At 30.8% G+C, this 17,990-nt stretch overlaps 2 protein-coding genes across 5 annotated transcripts; one reads left to right on the top strand and one right to left on the bottom strand.

Moving 5' to 3' along the window:
- Positions 1-33: 33 nt before the first annotated feature.
- On the bottom strand, positions 34-5,299 carry LOC100161969 (E3 ubiquitin-protein ligase TRAIP). 2 transcript variants are annotated; one of them, XM_008190845.3, is made up of 10 exons: positions 4,808-5,299; positions 3,853-3,957; positions 3,667-3,790; positions 1,673-1,888; positions 1,444-1,602; positions 1,267-1,377; positions 1,073-1,207; positions 713-893; positions 417-533; positions 34-325 (listed from the first exon to the last, which is right to left on the bottom strand). In XM_008190845.3, exons 3-10 carry the CDS (start codon positions 3,783-3,785, stop codon positions 35-37), a joined length of 1,329 nt encoding a protein of 442 aa, XP_008189067.1. In that variant the 5' UTR covers positions 3,786-3,790; positions 3,853-3,957; positions 4,808-5,299; the 3' UTR covers position 34. The 2 variants fall into 2 exon arrangements, with proteins under 2 accessions (XP_008189067.1, XP_001948454.2); XM_001948419.5 differs by lacking the exon at positions 3,853-3,957 and having other exon boundaries at positions 4,808-5,296.
- Positions 5,300-6,403: 1,104 nt separating this feature from the next.
- Positions 6,404-12,495, top strand: LOC100159220 (polyadenylate-binding protein 2-B). 3 transcript variants are annotated; one of them, XM_001952402.5, is made up of 7 exons: positions 6,404-6,790; positions 7,488-7,650; positions 7,729-7,861; positions 11,073-11,140; positions 11,210-11,404; positions 11,467-11,618; positions 11,679-12,495. In XM_001952402.5, the coding sequence occupies exons 2-7, from the start codon at positions 7,498-7,500 to the stop codon at positions 11,716-11,718; spliced, it is 741 nt and encodes a 246-aa protein (XP_001952437.1). In that variant the 5' UTR covers positions 6,404-6,790; positions 7,488-7,497; the 3' UTR covers positions 11,719-12,495. The 3 variants fall into 3 exon arrangements, with proteins under 3 accessions (XP_001952437.1, XP_003248478.1, XP_016664623.1); XM_003248430.4 differs by having other exon boundaries at positions 6,407-7,111; XM_016809134.2 differs by lacking the exon at positions 6,404-6,790 and adding an exon at positions 7,141-7,340.
- Positions 12,496-17,990: the final 5,495 nt, after the last annotated feature.

Genomic DNA, 17,990 nt, shown 5'->3' with positions numbered 1-17,990 from the left:
AATATGTTTTTTTTTTTTAGTATAATGTACATACTTAAAGAATTTCGGTAGATAAAAAACTATCCAAAGTTGTATTACCATTTGATGGTGGTGGTTTTTTTTTGAAATTAGAAACTAATTTTCGCTTTTTAGTTACTGGTTTCTGTCGACTAGGGTACACATCTGGTTTCGAACGACCACCAAGACCATCATACATTTCTTCATCTGAACTACTTGAAAAGACCATAGATTTTGATACATAATTTGCACTTACCGATTTAGTAGTTAAAGGTGGTCTCATAAATCCAGTTGGTCTTCGAGGACTTTTTGGCATAAATGTGTTGACCTTAACAAGTATTATAATAATCAGGAAAAGTATTTGAAAATGTGTTTAGTATTTCATAATTAATATATATATATATATATATTATATTTACACATTGTGATGATGATTGTTCTGTTTTTTTGTATAAACTATGTGGCTTTAATTGACCTTTTGGCTGTTCCATTGAGGAAACTGAATTTCCTGGAGAGTTTATAACTGTTTTTAAACCCTAGAAAATTGTTATTAAATTACTGATAAAAAATGATTGACAATTACATAGTATCAATGTTATTAATCTAACCAAAACTTCTAATTTTCATATTAAAAACAATGTTCTATTGAAATTTTACATTTTAGTATACTTAAGTATTGAGTTCACTTAAATAAATAATAGATCACTTAATGTACTTTTTCTAAGCTTGGAGTAATGGACAAATCAGGAGCTGGACTTTCATATATTATTCTTTTACGTAATTCAGTTCTTCTTGGAGTATCATCATTTGCTTGCACTAGAGATTCTAAATTTTCACATTTCTTTTGCAGTCTTACAATTTCTGCTTCAAGATCAGTAATTTCTGATTTCAATTTTCTGAAAAATAGGTTATTAGGCACTGTAAATGTATTTAAATGCATTCAAAAACTTAATATTCACTTGGCTGAAGTAAGATTTATAATAACACATTTCCAGTTACTTTTAAATTAATATTTTAAAATTTAAACATAACAATTTGTTATAAGATTGAAATACTTAAACAAAATATTACATACTCTATTACTCGGGTATTCACAGATTCTTTTGAATTTACATTGCACAAATGTCTTTTAAGTTCCATGTATTTAGTGACACGTTGTGAAAACTTAGTTTCCAAATCTTTATTGCTTTCTTTTAAAGTATGAATTTCTCTACAAAACATTTGTTGAGTTATTAAATAAAACACAATTTTTTAAATAATATATCATACTTTTTAAAAGAGGTTATAAGTAAACATAGAGTTTGAATATCAGTCTTTTCTTTTAACAAAGATACAGCTTCTTGAGAATCCGCAGCTGTCCCATATAATATACTGTTTATTCTGCAATTTAATTTGAATATTATATAAATTATTAATTTTTAATGATAAAATAAAAAGTTGTCTTACGATTGGTATTTTACCAAATCTTTTCTCAATTCTTCAGCTTCAAGTTTATAACAAGAAGATTTTTTGCATTCAGATTTAAAATAACGCACACTTTCTTGCAAAGTAGATAAAATTGTTTGATGGCCTCGTATTTTGTCTTCCACATCTTTGACATGTTTCCTGTAAAGTGGTAAACATAACGAATAACTATATTATTTTCAAAAAGTATAAATTAAATATTTTTCTTTACTTTAATGAAGCTACTTGTTCTTTATCTTTTTTGTTTATAGTCAACAAATTTTTTATTTCTTCTTTCTTCAGAGTATTTTCATATGTAAGTGATTGCACTTGGTGTGTCAGTGAAGATATGTCTTCTTTTATACTTAAATTTGAATTGTTATGAAAATATAATTTAATAATTTGCTTTTCGGTTACTTTTGACCGACAGTGTGGACATGTTTGCGATCTGAAAATTATAGATGTAAAGCAATAGTTATACAATTTTAAGGAAGAATATTATACGTACAAGTGTGAATCATTATTTTATATTCCAATATAATATACTTATAGTTATTAGCAGGGCTCGTAAGTTCATGCATCTGCATGTTTTTTTTGCTTCACAGGAAAACATGCTTACTGAGATACAAATCCGTTTCATAACAATAGTAATAATAATATTAAGTTTGATAGTGCATGTTTTAGCATGTTTTGGGTGTAAAGGCATATTTGGCATATAGTCGACGTTTTACAGTCGTTAGTGCGTATTATTTCATGGAAATATTTTTAGACTAATATTTGAAAAGTTTCTTGTTTCTTATTTATTTTTCCGTTTACAAAATTATAGTGTTTTGGTTTATTTTTATTCTCGTGTGAATGTGTGAGTACCTAGTATCCTAGTAGGACTTTTTTAGATTTTATGTGTTTTACGTAGTACCGCGGAAACAATGTAATTGCTACCACTACCATCCTCCACCGTACAAAGTTTGTTGTCGAAACGAACCTGTACAGGCATGTACACGCGTGCAGCTTCTCACCAACCAGCATTTATAATTTAGTACATTGGTACAGTATAGTTTTCTTGCACTCGCCAGTCGCCGATGAGTTTACTCATATGAGTCGTATACTTGTATGTGTTAGTCCGTTCAATTTCCCGTTTTAGTGTTTTTGCGTGAGGTACAGTACACATTATTCATATTACAGGTGTACACAAATTAGACCAAAATGATTGCCTAATTAAGATTTATAAAGATAACAAAGCTATTTGAACTTCACAAGTATTAAATTTGACTGTTAAATATATAAAAAATAAAAGGAATAAAATACTTTTAAAATTTATTGATTTATTCTTATTATTTAAAAATTTGCTCATTAATTGTTTACATAATTTTAAAATGTTAGGGCATATAAATGCATATTTTCAAACTTTTTAGTGCACATTTTGACAATTTTTAGTGCATGAATGCATGCTTATTTATGCATTTTTTAGGGCATGAAGTTACGAGCCCTGGTTATTAGTTATAATATGCTGTAAATCAATATTATATAGTCATAGGCGCCCACAGAAATTTGACTAAGGAGGGGGAGGGAGAAAGTTCGCCTATACATTAAGCAAAATATATTTTGTTAATTTGGTTTAACAGGATTTTATAGAATGGTGACCTTTTTTTCTCTGTAGATCGCACTTTCTATTTGTTATACAGTAATTTATCATAATATTAAACTCTATTTAAATTAAATTTCTAATAAGTCAGGAGGATAATGCTTCCCTCCCACTACGGGTGCCAATGCATATGGTACCTTAAGAGGACGTGATACCCGCATGCATTGTCTCCGTCTTAAAAGTGCGTAACATAGCAAATTTTACGCTCAACAGAACACGCGTGGCTGGGTTAATTTAAAAATTAGAGAAAATTGACCTTTTATAAAATTTAAAGGTAAGATTATTATTATTATTATTATTTATATTATCTAGGCAACCTCATAAAATTTAATTATAAAGCAAGTTATGAGTATTTTAAGATGTGCAAACAATTTACAATTTTAAGATGTGCAAACAATTAACAATTTTAAAATATTTATAACTCGTGTTAAAATTAAAATATTATAAAAAGCTTATGAGGTTGCAGGTATCACATCCTCTTAAGCTGAAAAACAAACACCAAAAATAATAGATAGGTATCTGGAATACTCATAAAATTACAATATACTTTTTATAAAATAACCGAACTTAAACTTTAGTAATACCTTTGAATCCATGTCATGAGACATTCGTAGTGGAAAACATGACCACAAGGTGTTGTATGAACTGATTCAGGATGAATTCCGGTGAAACAATCGCCACATATTGAACAAGATGCTAACATTTTTACTTGAAAAGAAAATTAATCATTAAAATAATGTTTAATATATACAAGACATTTAAGTACCTACCTAATGGTAAATAATCATGGGTCAAACATTTGGCATTTAAGTTTTGTGGTTAATGCCCTATTGCCGTAATACTAAATTTCATGTGACAATTATATGCTTTTGAATCTATGAGTAATGTAATTGAAATTTATAAATAACAAACTAAATGTTATTGAATTATTTAGTTGTTATGAATAGTAGTTAACCCATTAGCGCAGGCATTTTTTTATTTACAATTTTAACCAACATTTTGTTGAAAACATAATGTTATATCTTAAAAATTATTGTAAAAAATCTGTTGCCATATGACAACGCACGGCGTTAATGGGTTAATTTGTTAAATTTATTGACCATTGTGTGAAAAGATAATTTTTAAATTTTAGTGATTTTAGACTCTAGTCTCAACAGAAAACATAATGTAGTGTTCCAATATATGAGTAACTATACTCCGTTCAGCGAGAGACAGTACCGTGCATCAACAAAAACTGGTTCCCCAAGCAACACTCTACCGTTGGTTACAATAGCATGGCGACGTGGAGGGATGCAAAAAATTGGCGTGTTCTCTCGCTGAACAGAGTATAGGTGCTTGGGTAATAGAAACTAGACTAGTAGTTATATGATGTATTATGAAAATTATTAAGAAATAAAACTCATTATTGAATATTTTACAACTTAAATTATGTTTTTAAACGTATTTTGGTATTGTCCAGATTAATTTACATTATTTAACGAATCTTTATACAGAAAATTGGTGTAGTTCAAGTAATAAGACTAACAAGCTATAACTCTGGGAGACGGATACGGATTCGCAGAACAAGCAATGCTACACCCGCCCAAATTTAAATTTTTATAATACCAAACTACGACAAAACATAAAAACAAACACTCGCAATTTACAATAGATTTGCATCTATAAAATTGGTGATTGAATTAGATACATGTTGGTTAACAAGTTTATAGTTTTGACGTTGCATACCTTTACAGATCTATATTGGTTCAAGACTAAAATCAAGACTCAATGCGATCCGTCACTATGGGCAGTGACTACATGTCGCATTCTAGAAGACGTTTAAGAGACGAACGAGCCACTGGCAAAAGAAGTTACGAGACAGTCCGTGTGTGGCAGCGAGAAAAAAACACTATCTTTTACTTAATTTTAATGTCCACATTTTATTGAACGAGTTACGAGATTATTACATCGGTATTCAGTCGGTGATAAATATTTTTATGTTCGTGGTTTAGGGGAAGAAAAAAGTATAAGATAAGAGGCGCAAGACGTTGACATTAATCACAATATCGCCATGACAGGAGCATGACAAAATTTTGTCATGGATAGAAGTTAATAATATCACGAATATCACCAACCTAGATACCGTTCAAACCGCTTGACCAAAACAAAAGTTTTATTATTTAAAAAAATATTATTAATTATTACAATATGGATTTTAGATTGCGCTACTGAAGGAATGCGATAACAGAGACTGATAACTCGCACAGTGTGTCTAGAACGAAAAACGAGACAGACCTACGACAAAGCACATAACAATGGTCAAAGGTATCTCGGAAACAATACGAGTTTTGGTCCGGCTAGCACATCCCAGCCGGTCGCCTATCCGCCTCATTTGATCGACTCTATAATAATACTGCTGGAGCCGCGGCGAACCACCCGAAAAACACGGGGTAGAGTCGTGGAGACATATGGACGGCTTCTTCATAGGCACTCTATGGTCGTGGCCTGTGAAGACGATGCGTATAATAATATAGAACAATTTATGGTTCTACATAATATTATCAGCCATATGCGTATCAAAAAGTTGCCGACACACCTATCTGTTTTCAATGTTGTCATGACTCCATTATGGCACATATTCTGATAATATACGATGTCTGATACATCGTACTTCGTGGTTTGGACCATGGCTATAGCTGATGTCTACTACAGTCTACAGCCGTGGTTTGAATTCAAATAATAATTTGTCCCAACGATAATAAACTATAATGCCTATAACTCGTTCTGTGCTACAAGAGCCTACTCACAATAGTGTTAAAACATTATTAAACAGGTACATAAAATATAAAGCAACGATAAGATATTAAAATAATTTAATATAAACTTTATTATAGTAACATTATCATGGTGTTATAGAAAAAGTTATGTATGGTAAATTGGTACTATGCCAATTGGTTTATAATTTATATTTTTGATTTTTTATTACAATGAATACCACTAAATACAAATCAATGTCCAATCCAATAGTCCAACTGAAAGAGTATTTAGTTGGTTGTACTGGCTTTTGGAAACTAATATAATTAACAACAACTGCATTATTGTAGTTTTGACGATTGTTGTGGAAATTGTTACTCTATGGGCTATGGCAGTGGTTCTCAACCAATGTTCCGCGGCACACTAGTCGCTTGTCGACGAGTGGAGACAGCAGCACAGTGCCATTTACAATATTATGATGGAACATCCAAGTGTGCCGCGAACGAAAACAGGTTGAGAACCACTGCTCTAAGGAATTGTGATAAATGCTATAGTGTAAATGTGCGCGCGCGTTCATGTGTTTGTGTGTGTGTGTGTGTAACGTCTGTACACAATATTTCGGTTTTCGGTGTACACAACTGTTTTTTACGTCTCGCGTCGCGCTTGATAGTGTCGTAGCTGTTATTCTACTCGCCGTGAGTCCGGGAGTCGTGAACTCGTGACGTCGCCACTCGTTACTACATAGTACATATATTATATTCGTTACGTTACGATTCGTTTGTGTGTTCGTTTGTTTGGTGTGTGTGTGTGTGTGTGTGTGTGCGTTAGTGCCTACTGCCTATAGCGGGTTTTTTTTCCCCCCGATTTGTTTGCCGGCAGACGTCCGCCGCGTCCCCTAACGACGAGTGATCGCCCGTAGACGACCGCACCGCCGAATAGAAATTTTCATCCGTTTCCATCCGGACCGGACGCCGCGTAAGTACCCGGCCCACCCTTTATACCGGGCACCCGACCGCTAGTCCACCGGTACGGTGTCCGACTCGACTAGGTTCTCGGGATGACTGGCGATCCGCTTGCCCAGGGACGGCGGCCATTTGCAGCTTTTGACCACTGCCGATCCGTGTGGCGGGGCGCCGCGGTACGGTTTCACGAGCCTTTTTTCGGGCATTTCCCGGCGCCCCTCCCCCCTTTTCGCGACAACCGTTGTGCATTTTTGCATTTTGGCCCCGATCTGTGGACTGCACACACGACACGATCATCTCGTCTCGATCTGCCGCCATCGTTACGCCCCCCTAGGTAGGTCAGCCCGTCAAACGTCGTTCGTCTGTGGTGTTTCTAACGGTCATTCCGTTTTGGTTCGGAGGCCTTTATTTGCTGAATTTTTGATCCACTCCCGATGAGCATCGAAATCGTTACGACGACTCAATCGATATCGCGTTCGCCGCCGTATGGTTTACTGGTTCAATTCGGGCAAATTATTAAATCGAAAACCGTTGGCTGTGACTCTCCCATTTGATAGTTTTAGGTTATTTATGTTTTTTTATTGTCTGTAAATATTGTGTTTTAATATTATCGACAATTCACTTGATGCTGTGATTCACTTTGATTAGCCTTTCACAAAATATATAACGCCTAATCAATGTTTAATTTTTTTTTTAATAATTATTTTTAGTCAATCAACCATGGCTGACTTAGACGATCAATTATTAGAAGGCGGTATTGATTTATCGTCCGAAGAACATAACACGCAAATTGGTATAGAAAATAGCATGTCTTTTGATTTAATTGAAAACGGACAATCAAACAATGCCGATTCTCAAGCGTCAGCAGACTCTGTAAGTTTCGTTTTTGTTTATAATGCATCTCACAGGTACTTGAACTGTACTTGAACTTACATAAAACTGGATGTTTAGGATTTGGAAGTAATTAGAGCCCGCGTACGAGAAATGGAAGAAGAAGCTGAAAAGTTGAAAAAATTGCAATCACAAGTAGATCAAGAAATGTCAAACACGCCAGTACTGTCTTCTCCAAATTGCTCGAAAACAAGTATGCGGATCTTTGATTTTTTTCCTTTACATCATAGACAATTGTAATTTTACGTTTTCTTAAGAAATGGTAGGCAGTCGTTTCCATGGCTAGTGTATAAAAACAAACAATTTGTCTGAAATTTGTATATTAATCTGCCAGTCAATGACTTTCTAACGTAATGTTTTGTAATAATTGTATTTTGCCTAAAATCTTAAACATTCTTAGGTATTCAAGTAAATGTAAAATCTGACTGATTGATCAAGTGTGTTAAGTTGTTGGACTTACACAATCCTGTGATATTAATCTGAATTTTTTTTATTTTTAAAATATATAAAAATGTTCTCCTCAAAAAGCTCTGCACTATTGCTTAATAGCCGTTTTGCTTTTTAATTTTGAGGTATAAAACTGAGCAAATCTCCACATGTGTTTACAAATAATACGTTTTATTAACACTTACTAAATCTGCACAACAATTTACATATTTAAAATATGTATTAGGTATATGACTGATTTTTATTAGGTACTACCGATTTACATTTTTAGAAGGTTAATTTACTTATTGTTACTTTGTGAATTCATAGTACCATCGTGGGAGTCACGTGAAACATATGCTTTGAAGAATATAAGTTTAGTAGATCTCTTAAAGTGTTTCTTTCCAAATTAACAATTCAACAAAACACTTGGATACTGATTCTACTTGACAATGCTCTTAATCAATGTTTTGATCCATTTAATTATTGCGAAAATATTTTGTCCATAAAAATAAAAAATACCTCAGAAGCTCTTTAAAATAGTTTATTAGCTATTTTATTCAAATTATTTGAGGAATATTAAAGTTGTAAATCTCCACATGTGTATATAATTAAACGTTTTATTAAACACTTACTAAATTTACTCAACAAACAAATATTTGAAATAAAATTTTCTTTACCCAAAGATTGTATGAATTTAAATAAATTGTTTTATTTATTTAATAACAAAATTTATATTCGTATTTAAAAATGCAGGTTATAAATTTTAATGCTATATAATTATATTAATTATTGATGATCAATTAATGATGAATTCTAGTCTCGTTCGTATGATAATTTATGATTACTACTAACAATCTGAACTTGATCTTTTTATTTATACCAAATTATTGTACATATATAACCTTTGGATATTGATTAATTTTGTTAAATGCCAACATGATGAATTAATGGTCTTGTTCCTATGATGTAATATTAATCAATGTGCACTTTCTGTATTTGGCCATGTTAGATAACTATAAAATGGTTAAATGTGTTGTTAAATGCTAACATTTAGTCTTGTTCCTATGATATAATATGAATCAATGTACACTTTCTGATTTCGGTTGCATCTCATTCTAAATGTGTTATTAAACAGAAATGCTTTTACTAATTATTAATTCATGTATTTTAAGTAATTTTTAAAAAAACTTGCTTTAAATCTAAAATAAAAGTACATAGGTACCTATTTGATTCTTGTTTTTGTGTTTTAAGAATATTTTATTATTGGAAAGACAATAATGTACCTCAAAAGCTCTCTAAGATAGTTAAGTAGCTATTTTATTATAACTATTTTGAGAAAAATAAATAAAAGTAGATCTCCACATGTGTTGCAAGTTTTTATTTCTAAGCAATCACTTACTAAATCTACCCTCCATCCAAAATTTCTAGTTAATATATTAAAAAAATTCTAAATAAATTACATTATCACCCCGGTATTTACTTAAAATATAAATGTATTTAATTATAAAGTAAAAGTCCATGTGTTGGGAAATTTGGCCATGTTAAATAAACTAAAATGGTTAAATGTGTTGTTAAATGCTAATACGATGAATAAAAGATCTTGTTCCTATGATATAATATGAATCAATGTACACTTCCTGATTTCGGTTGTATCTCATTCTAAATGTGCTTTTGAACTAAAATGCTTTTACTAATTATTACCTTATGTATTTTAACACATTAACACCGTGCGTTGTCATAAGGCAGCATAGATTTTTTACAATCATTTTTCAGGTATAACTACATTTTCAACAAAACTTTGGTTAAAAATGCAAATAAAAAAACTCTGACACTAATGAGTTGGGTTATTATGAATAAAAAGTTATACACGTATAAACTTGCTCTAAATATAAACTAAAAGTACATAGATATTTAATTATTGTTTTTGTATTTTAAGAATATTTTACTATTGGAGAAGCAAATTAACAAAACGCGCTCTGGTGGAAACAATTTGTACCTTCCGATTCTGGATGTATAGATATAGTTTTATGATGGTTATTTTACATTTTATAATAAATTAATTTTGTTATCGAAACTTTATACGCTTTTATAGCTAACTATATACATTGGCAAGTATAATTTCTACTAATATTATCAAATACATTCAAATACACTTCATTTAAAGCAGAATTTATGCGAATTGTCGGGAAAATACATACAATCTCCCGACTCCACGTAGGGGGGAACCCGCCTAACCATCAGTAAGATAGGCGTCGACGGCGCTCCCAGTGTTAATCTGTCTTCCCAATTGGGAGGATAATATAATGTACCTCAAAAGCTCTTTAAGATAGTTCAGTAGCTATTTTATTATAACTATTTTGAGGAAAATAAATAAAAGTAGATCTCCACATGTGTTGCAAGTTTTTATTTCTAAGCAATCACTTACTAAATCTACCCTACACCTAAAATTTCTAGTTAATGTATTTAAAAAATATTAAATAAACTACATTGTTTTTACTTTAGTATAAATGTATTTAATTTTAAAGTAAAAGTCCATGTGTTGGGTTAAAAATGTTTCAACCAACATATATAAAGATAATAATTAACCTCATAAGCTCTATAAAATAGTCTTTTTGGCAGTTTTATTTTACAACTTTGAGGAACATTAATATGGTAGATCTCCACATGTGATACTAATAATAATGTTGAAAATATCACTTACTAAATCTACATGACACAATACAAAAAAAATTAATACTTAAAAATGGATAGAACCTACATTTATTTTTTGTTACATTTATCAAACTAGGGTACTTAATATTTATTATTTTTCTTAGAGAACGATTGTAATATAAAATTATGATACTACTAATTATTTATACTTCACATAATAAATTCATGAAAGTTTAAAGATATAATGATAATATGATAATATATATTATATTTTCTTATTTAAAATTGTACATATAGTTTAACGATTAATATTGTTATTTTAGGTGCGACTTATAATTTGTCTGAGCAGGAAAAGGCTGAAGCTGATGCTAGATCTGTTTATGTCGGTAATGTAAGTATTTCATTAATGGTACAGTTGTATAATGTTTTATACCAAAATGTGTTTATTTTAAAATTGTAGGTAGACTATGCAGCAACAGCAGAAGAATTGGAAACTCATTTCCATGGCTGTGGTTCAATAAATCGGGTTACCATATTGTGTAACAAATTTGATGGTCATCCAAAAGGATTTGCATATATTGAATTTGCTGACATGGATTCTGTTAACACAGCCATGGCGATGGATGATTCTTTATTCAGAGGTCGTCAAATTAAAGTAAGATATATATGAGATATTTAATGAGATATCATTTTTATGAATACTTGGACTTTTTACAGGTTAATCCAAAAAGAACGAATAAACCTGGGATAAGCACTACAAATCGTCCAGTAGCATCTAGAGGAAGAGCTATGTTCCGAGGCCGCCCAATGTCACGTGGCGGTGCACAGTCATCATTTTATGGTGGTTATAGACCTTCACGTAGACCAAGGTAAATATTTTAAAATTCAAATCCAATGTGAAATGTTAAATATTATAAATTTGTTTACAGAGGTGGTTATTCCAGAAGAGCAATGTATTATCCTTACTGACGTTCACAATAAATCCATCGCTCAGTTAATCGGTGGGAACCATCAATATTAAGAAAATGAATAAGTTGTAACAAAAGGCTTTTTAAAATGAAAAATGATTTCTTTTGTACATACATCCAAACATTAACTTCATAGCCTTAATGGGCTATTGGGAATGTATTAGCTTAAGTTTTTATTTTTGATTGAAAATTGGATTGATTTAATATTAATAATTATAGCCTGTAATAACTAATTGGGAATAAAAATAATATTGTGTAATTCATATGACTGTGCGATGAATTGTGGAATTGTTCATTTAATATTATTCTAATTAGATACATTGTATGTTTCATATTAATATTAAATGTACTATTTTAGAATAATATATCCATTATATTAGATCTTAAGGTTTGAAAAGTTCATATGTGCCTAGCTATAAGTTTTATTATATCTAGATAATTTTAAATTATTTTAACTCACTATTTTTCTAAATTTGAAACAACTTGTGTTTTTTTTTATGTAAATATTATACTACATATTTTTATGTAGGTTCATTTATAACTTTAAAAAATGTCAAATATGTATAAAAGATTATTTGAATCTTAAAAATACAATGTTTTTTTAAAAATAAGAAAAAAATAACCAAAGAAAAAATTCGTGCAATAAAAGTAAAAACATATTTAAAAAATAAAACAATTAAAAAAGAATTGAGCAATAAAAATATGATCGACAAAAACAATTGAATAAAAAAAAAAACGAAAAATTCAAAACAAATAAAACACATGCCCAAATTTAAAACTGTGTTTTTTATTACCTACCTTCCTTTACAGATAGGTGAAGTATGCTGGCTATTGTTGGTGCAAGTACAATAATTTCAGAACATTGGTCTTAAGGTCAATTGAAACGAAATATGAACTTATTAAAAAAAATTAATTAATTTAAATTTTAAATAAATGAATACAAAAACAAGTTCTGTGCCATCCTAAATTATGCATATCTGATGCCGCGCAAAAGGAACTAAAAAAATTTTAAATCTTAAAATTAACGTCATATTACAATAGTTACCGCGTATTGTATACCTTAAATGTTGGGTTAGAAAGATGAGAAGTTGAAGATTTGTCCCCATACCTTTATGATCCAAAATAATCATTGAATTAATATTTTTAGTTATAACCACTAACAGATGTAATGCTGCAAGATAAACCTTAATTAAATTAGAAAAATCACTATCTTAAAATAATAAATGTACACAACTTTATTTTAATTAATATTTACGAAATTAAATTAATTCTTCTTTGAGTTTTTGTAAAATCATTTTAGACCGATTCCACATTAATATTTATGTCTTTCTATACTAAGTAAGCCCAAACTACTAAGATGATGTTGATATCTATTGTCTACATTATCATACTTACACAAACATAACTAAAACTATTTCCGATAATAGTAATAGTTGGTTTATCGTTTATGTGTAATTATATATACACTGTACAAAGCGTTCAAAATTTTTGAAAAATTGTTATAAAAGACGATTAGGTATAACCTTAATTTTTTTTTGTGTATTTTGCACCTACTACGACGTTTGTCATATTTTAATTTTTTTTTTACAAAAATTGCATTAATACGAAAATAAATCCGGGGCTGCTGAATTCACATTAGGGAGGCTTATCCCCACTATTTGCGCCTATGATTTACACAATTACACGCTTTCCGTATAGGTACATTGTTCGAGCTCGCAGATGTCTATACTAGAAGTAACTTATGGGGTGTTATCGATTCCGCCGGGCAGGGTGGTAGGTACGCAGAAAAAAGGCGGAACACCAAAAAAATCGGCAATTGATCTTAAATAATTTAATAGGCGTTAACTGGTTGTAAAACAAGAGGTGCATTTGTGTACAACGCCAAATACATTTATTTACAATGAAGGTACCCGTTACTTAACTATACTATATTTTTATTTTAGATTCTGAGCGGAGAGATGAATGTATTGATTTTACAATGATGTGTTTTTTTTTTGTCTGTTTACACGAATTTTTTATTCTTGTGTCACAAATGTTCGGGGCAATAAATAAAACTGCTTCGATTTTCTTTAACAGTATCTTCTTCGATGGGAAAGTGAATCTAGTTGGAGCATTCGACAGGTCAAAATTTAAAATTCCCATTAGTTTTCAAAAGCACCGGGAAAAACCACATATAAATTTAGGAAAAAAGGGAATTTTTACGGAAAATCGATTTTGGTTTTTTGCGTAACTCTAAAACAAATGAACGTAGATACATGACATTTTTACTGGACGTTTATATTAGCATTTTCTGTACACGAGAAAATTTTCAAAATATTTTGATTTATTTTGAACTATTTACGGACATTTACAGTTTCAAATTTTTTTGGTTTTTTTCAATGAATTTCAATAAAAATTTATATGTTAGGTAAAAAAGCTTGATAATTTAATACAAGGCTCCTAATATGTATATTGTTACAACAATATTTGAAAAATATTAAAAATCCAGTCACAATTTTTTATATTTTATTAAGTATTTAAAGTTCAAATTTTGATGAAATACGTAAAAATCACGAATATTAGCAAATTATTTTGAGTTAGAAATTTATGAAAATTTTCTTTTTAAATCTAAGATTTTGAAATATAATACAAGATTCCTAATAATTTTGTCTACCTTTATCAAAAAAAAAAAATGTCTACAAGAAGGTCAAATTCTATTCTTATGAGTGGTTGAAGTTCATATTTTTATAAATTTGGATATTCACTCGATTTCTCATGTAGCGTTAGATTTTGTTGTAATTCAAAAACTAATAAATGTAGATATTTCATAAAAATGTCACTGAATGTTAATATTTTCATTTTCTATACACCATAAAATTTTGAAAATATTTTTTAAGTTAGGCATTAACTATTAACGGTAAATTTCAAATTTTAATATTTTTAGTATTTTTTCTATAAATATCAATAAAATTTTATTTTTTGGACCAAAAAGCGTGAAAATTTAATACAAAGCTCCTGATATATTGTCATACAATAGACGTTGAAAAATATTAAAAATACACAGGCACAATTTTTTTATAAGCATTTAAAGTTCGAATTTTGACGAAATTTATCAAATTGAAAATTTACCAATTATTCAGTAGTTAAAAATGTATTAAGTGTTCAACGTTTATAGCTAAGGATTGAAAAATTTAAAACATGGTTCCACGTAAATATATTATAGCAGATGTGTGTTTCATAAAAAAAATTGGTGTTGCTCAAATAACTTTAGGAGACCTATCCCTCATAATACTCTTATACCGACATATAGGTAACCTAACCTATTTTTTCATCTATCAATATACCCACCCACCCATAATTAAGGTTTTGCCCGAGCAGCACTTGGGTCCTATGTTACACGCCACTGGGTTATAACTTATAGGTAATATATAAATTACGTTATTTACAACAATATCAACAAATATACTTACAGCCTATCATGGGCTGACTGACAGTCTTCGCTCAGAATCGTTTTTCTTATACAATAATATTATATCATCGAATTTAACTTTAATACAATCCATTACAGTGACCCACTTGTAACCTACTGTACAGCAGAGCGACACCCACTTGCCCACCTTTTTTTGACTTGAAATTAATATAATAGTGCCATTATTGATGTATTTAGGTATACCGTCGCTCGTTTCTGATTTTTACACACTACAGTCGCCGTCTACAACTTTATTCATATGATTTTTATATTATCGTTTGTCGTTGTGACCGATTTGTAATTAAGATTAAACACCATTTAAAATTAAATGTCTTAGAGCTTTAGGCATATTCGTTTATCGCATAGGCGTGACTAGACTTCATCGGTAGGGGCAGCCTAGCTAATAACCGGCGCTACCTTATTAATTAACTGAAAAAAAGCCCTATACACCCAAAGCCGTAATTTTTAAAGCCGATTTCGGAAATCAGGAAATCATTCTTTGTAAGTAAATGGTAATTATAACGATACCCCCAAAGAAAATCAAGCTTTAAAAAAAAATAAATGTTATAACTCTTCTGACTTAAAAGTCGGTTGACCGGCACCTTTCAAAAATTGCAGGGGCAGCCCAGGCTTCCTAGGCTGCCACCGTAGACACGCCTATGGTTTATCGTTTTCCTAATCGCCGCCCGCCGGGTAATTTGGTGATAAGGAATCGATACGCCTGCAATGCGACGGGTTTTAAACTGAGTTAAATTTATATATTTTTCCATATTTAAGTACTTTAAACTTAGCAAGTTAAATTTATTAATTGTTAACGATTAACTTCCAAGTTCACTTACTTGACAATATCATTGTGTTCTAATTAATTATTTTCATTAACTTTCCCACCTGGGTCAGTATATTAGGTACCTATATAATTTCTAAGCGAATTCCTATGAGAGGGTTAAAAAATACCAATTTAGATTTGGGCAAATGTAAATTTATAAATCGACTGATTTTTTTCCAAAGTAATGGAATGTCACTTTGGCGCAATTTATGAAATTGCGAAACGTCCTTTACCGCGATTGAATACCTAGGCCCGTACCTACCTAGGTAAATTCTTTGGTAGTGGTTGGTAGGAGCTTATATTTACGACCGTGGTAGTGAGCGTCGAACAGGTAACCGCCATATTCCGTCGGCGGAAGGTAAATCCGTGGTTGCCACTTGACATCGGCTGTTTTATCCTCGTCCTATTCTCGATGGCCGTCTCCATTAAGTGTGCGATTATTGATTAATTATTATTACTTATTAGGCTCAAGTATGCCGGGTTTGCTTATTTCTACTTGTCGAACGCTTTGTTTGAAATATCCAAGTACCTATAGGTATCTAAGTAAATCTTGTGAACAAAAATGTAAAACTTGTTAACTTATGTTTTAGTTACCTACCTAGGTACCTATTCCGACAGTTTTTAGAGCAACATTTAACAACATTTAAAATCGTTTTCGAAGTTTTTTTTACATACCTACCTATTTTCTCGGACATAAATGCAGTTTAGCCGCTCAAGCGATTATTGGAAATGGTATTTCAACGAGTTGAGAACAATGGTACCTACAGTCAGAATTTGTCAGTCGGACTTGTATAGTTTACCTCTTTGCACCCTTTGCGGGGCTTCGACTGTCGCCTGCTGTGGGGCAGAGTTGAATGCATTATTGACATCCAAGGTGAGTATGCTTAGAACTTTATATTGTACCGAAAATTCCTTCTGCCATTTGCTCCCCTCTTAGGTTTAACGACCGCATCTAAACCCTTTTATATTGATTGTCCACCAGACCGTTGTTGTTTGTAGCAGAAATATGTTCCCTTTTTGAAAAAAATATCAACAAATACCAAGTCACCTTCCACTAGTATAAATTGGCTACTGCCTAGACCAATTAATGTCTAGGAGGGAGGGGCAATGGCTTACTCAATATAACATAATATTATTATTCATAGGTATAAGTTCCAATATACATTGATACATTAATTAAACATATTTTGGAGGCTATATGACAAAATTGCCAGAGGTACAAAAATGAAATATTTATAAAAAGTGTAGGACATAATCACCAATCTAATATTGTATACCTGTTATATGCAAAAATGACATATCATTTGCACCAAAATGAATATTTTATATAAGACGTACCTATAGTTATTTAAAAAATCGATCTTACAAAAATTTGTCAATAAATATAATAGAAATTAATAAATTATAATTTTAATAAATCGGTTGATATTTTTTCGATCTTATAAAAAATTGATAAAATTTAATATATACTTCTAAATTAAATATCTTTTATTAAATATCTATTAACCGTGGCTCACAGGTATCCAGGGTTATGGTGCTTTCGTACGATACGATTTTGGCGCATTCGAACGCATACAACTTTTTTTTTCTCATCTCATTTTGGTGCTTATGTCTTCCATAGATTTTGAAACAGGGAATAAGAATGCATCACCGGGGAAATGGGAGGGGGGCCTTTACCCCCAATAACGTCTCTGTATACAGCATAATAGGTATATGACTACACAAATAGGTATGATATATATATTATATATAGTGTGTATTATTATATTATCATAGTAGGGGAACATGGGGTAAAGTGGGGTACCGGGGCAAAGAGGGACATTGTATTATCTATTCATTTAATATAAAAAACGTATAATATTTATTAGATTTATGGCTTCCTTGGTCGTCTGAGATAGTGTGGTAGACGTTTTGAATCAAACTATCGATTATTTTTGAAATTAATCAATGAAAAACTGGAAATATGCTATTATATAATTTACTTGATAATAGCGAATTG

This window comes from Acyrthosiphon pisum, chromosome A2, assembly GCF_005508785.2.
Source record: "Acyrthosiphon pisum isolate AL4f chromosome A2, pea_aphid_22Mar2018_4r6ur, whole genome shotgun sequence".
Taxonomy (NCBI): Eukaryota; Metazoa; Arthropoda; class Insecta; order Hemiptera; family Aphididae; genus Acyrthosiphon; species Acyrthosiphon pisum.
Note: the sequence above shows the minus strand (reverse complement) of the source record. Positions and strands in the feature narration are given on the sequence as shown.

Bases quoted from the DNA above. Each gene is read 5' to 3' on its own strand.
- LOC100161969 (XM_008190845.3), bottom strand. From the start codon at position 3,785: ATGTTAGCATCTTGTTCAATATGTGGCGATTGTTTCACCGGAATTCAT. The intron at 894-1,072 runs GTATGTAATATT...CCTATTTTTCAG, and splicing joins GTGAATACCCGAGTAATAGA to AAAATTGAAATCAGAAATTA. The intron at 326-416 runs GTAAATATAATA...ATACTTGTTAAG, and splicing joins AACAATCATCATCACAATGT to GTCAACACATTTATGCCAAA.
- LOC100159220 (XM_003248430.4), top strand. From the start codon at position 6,873: ATGACTGGCGATCCGCTTGCCCAGGGACGGCGGCCATTTGCAGCTTTT. The intron at 11,141-11,209 runs GTAAGTATTTCA...TTAAAATTGTAG, and splicing joins GATCTGTTTATGTCGGTAAT to GTAGACTATGCAGCAACAGC. The intron at 11,619-11,678 runs GTAAATATTTTA...ATTTGTTTACAG, and splicing joins AGACCTTCACGTAGACCAAG to AGGTGGTTATTCCAGAAGAG.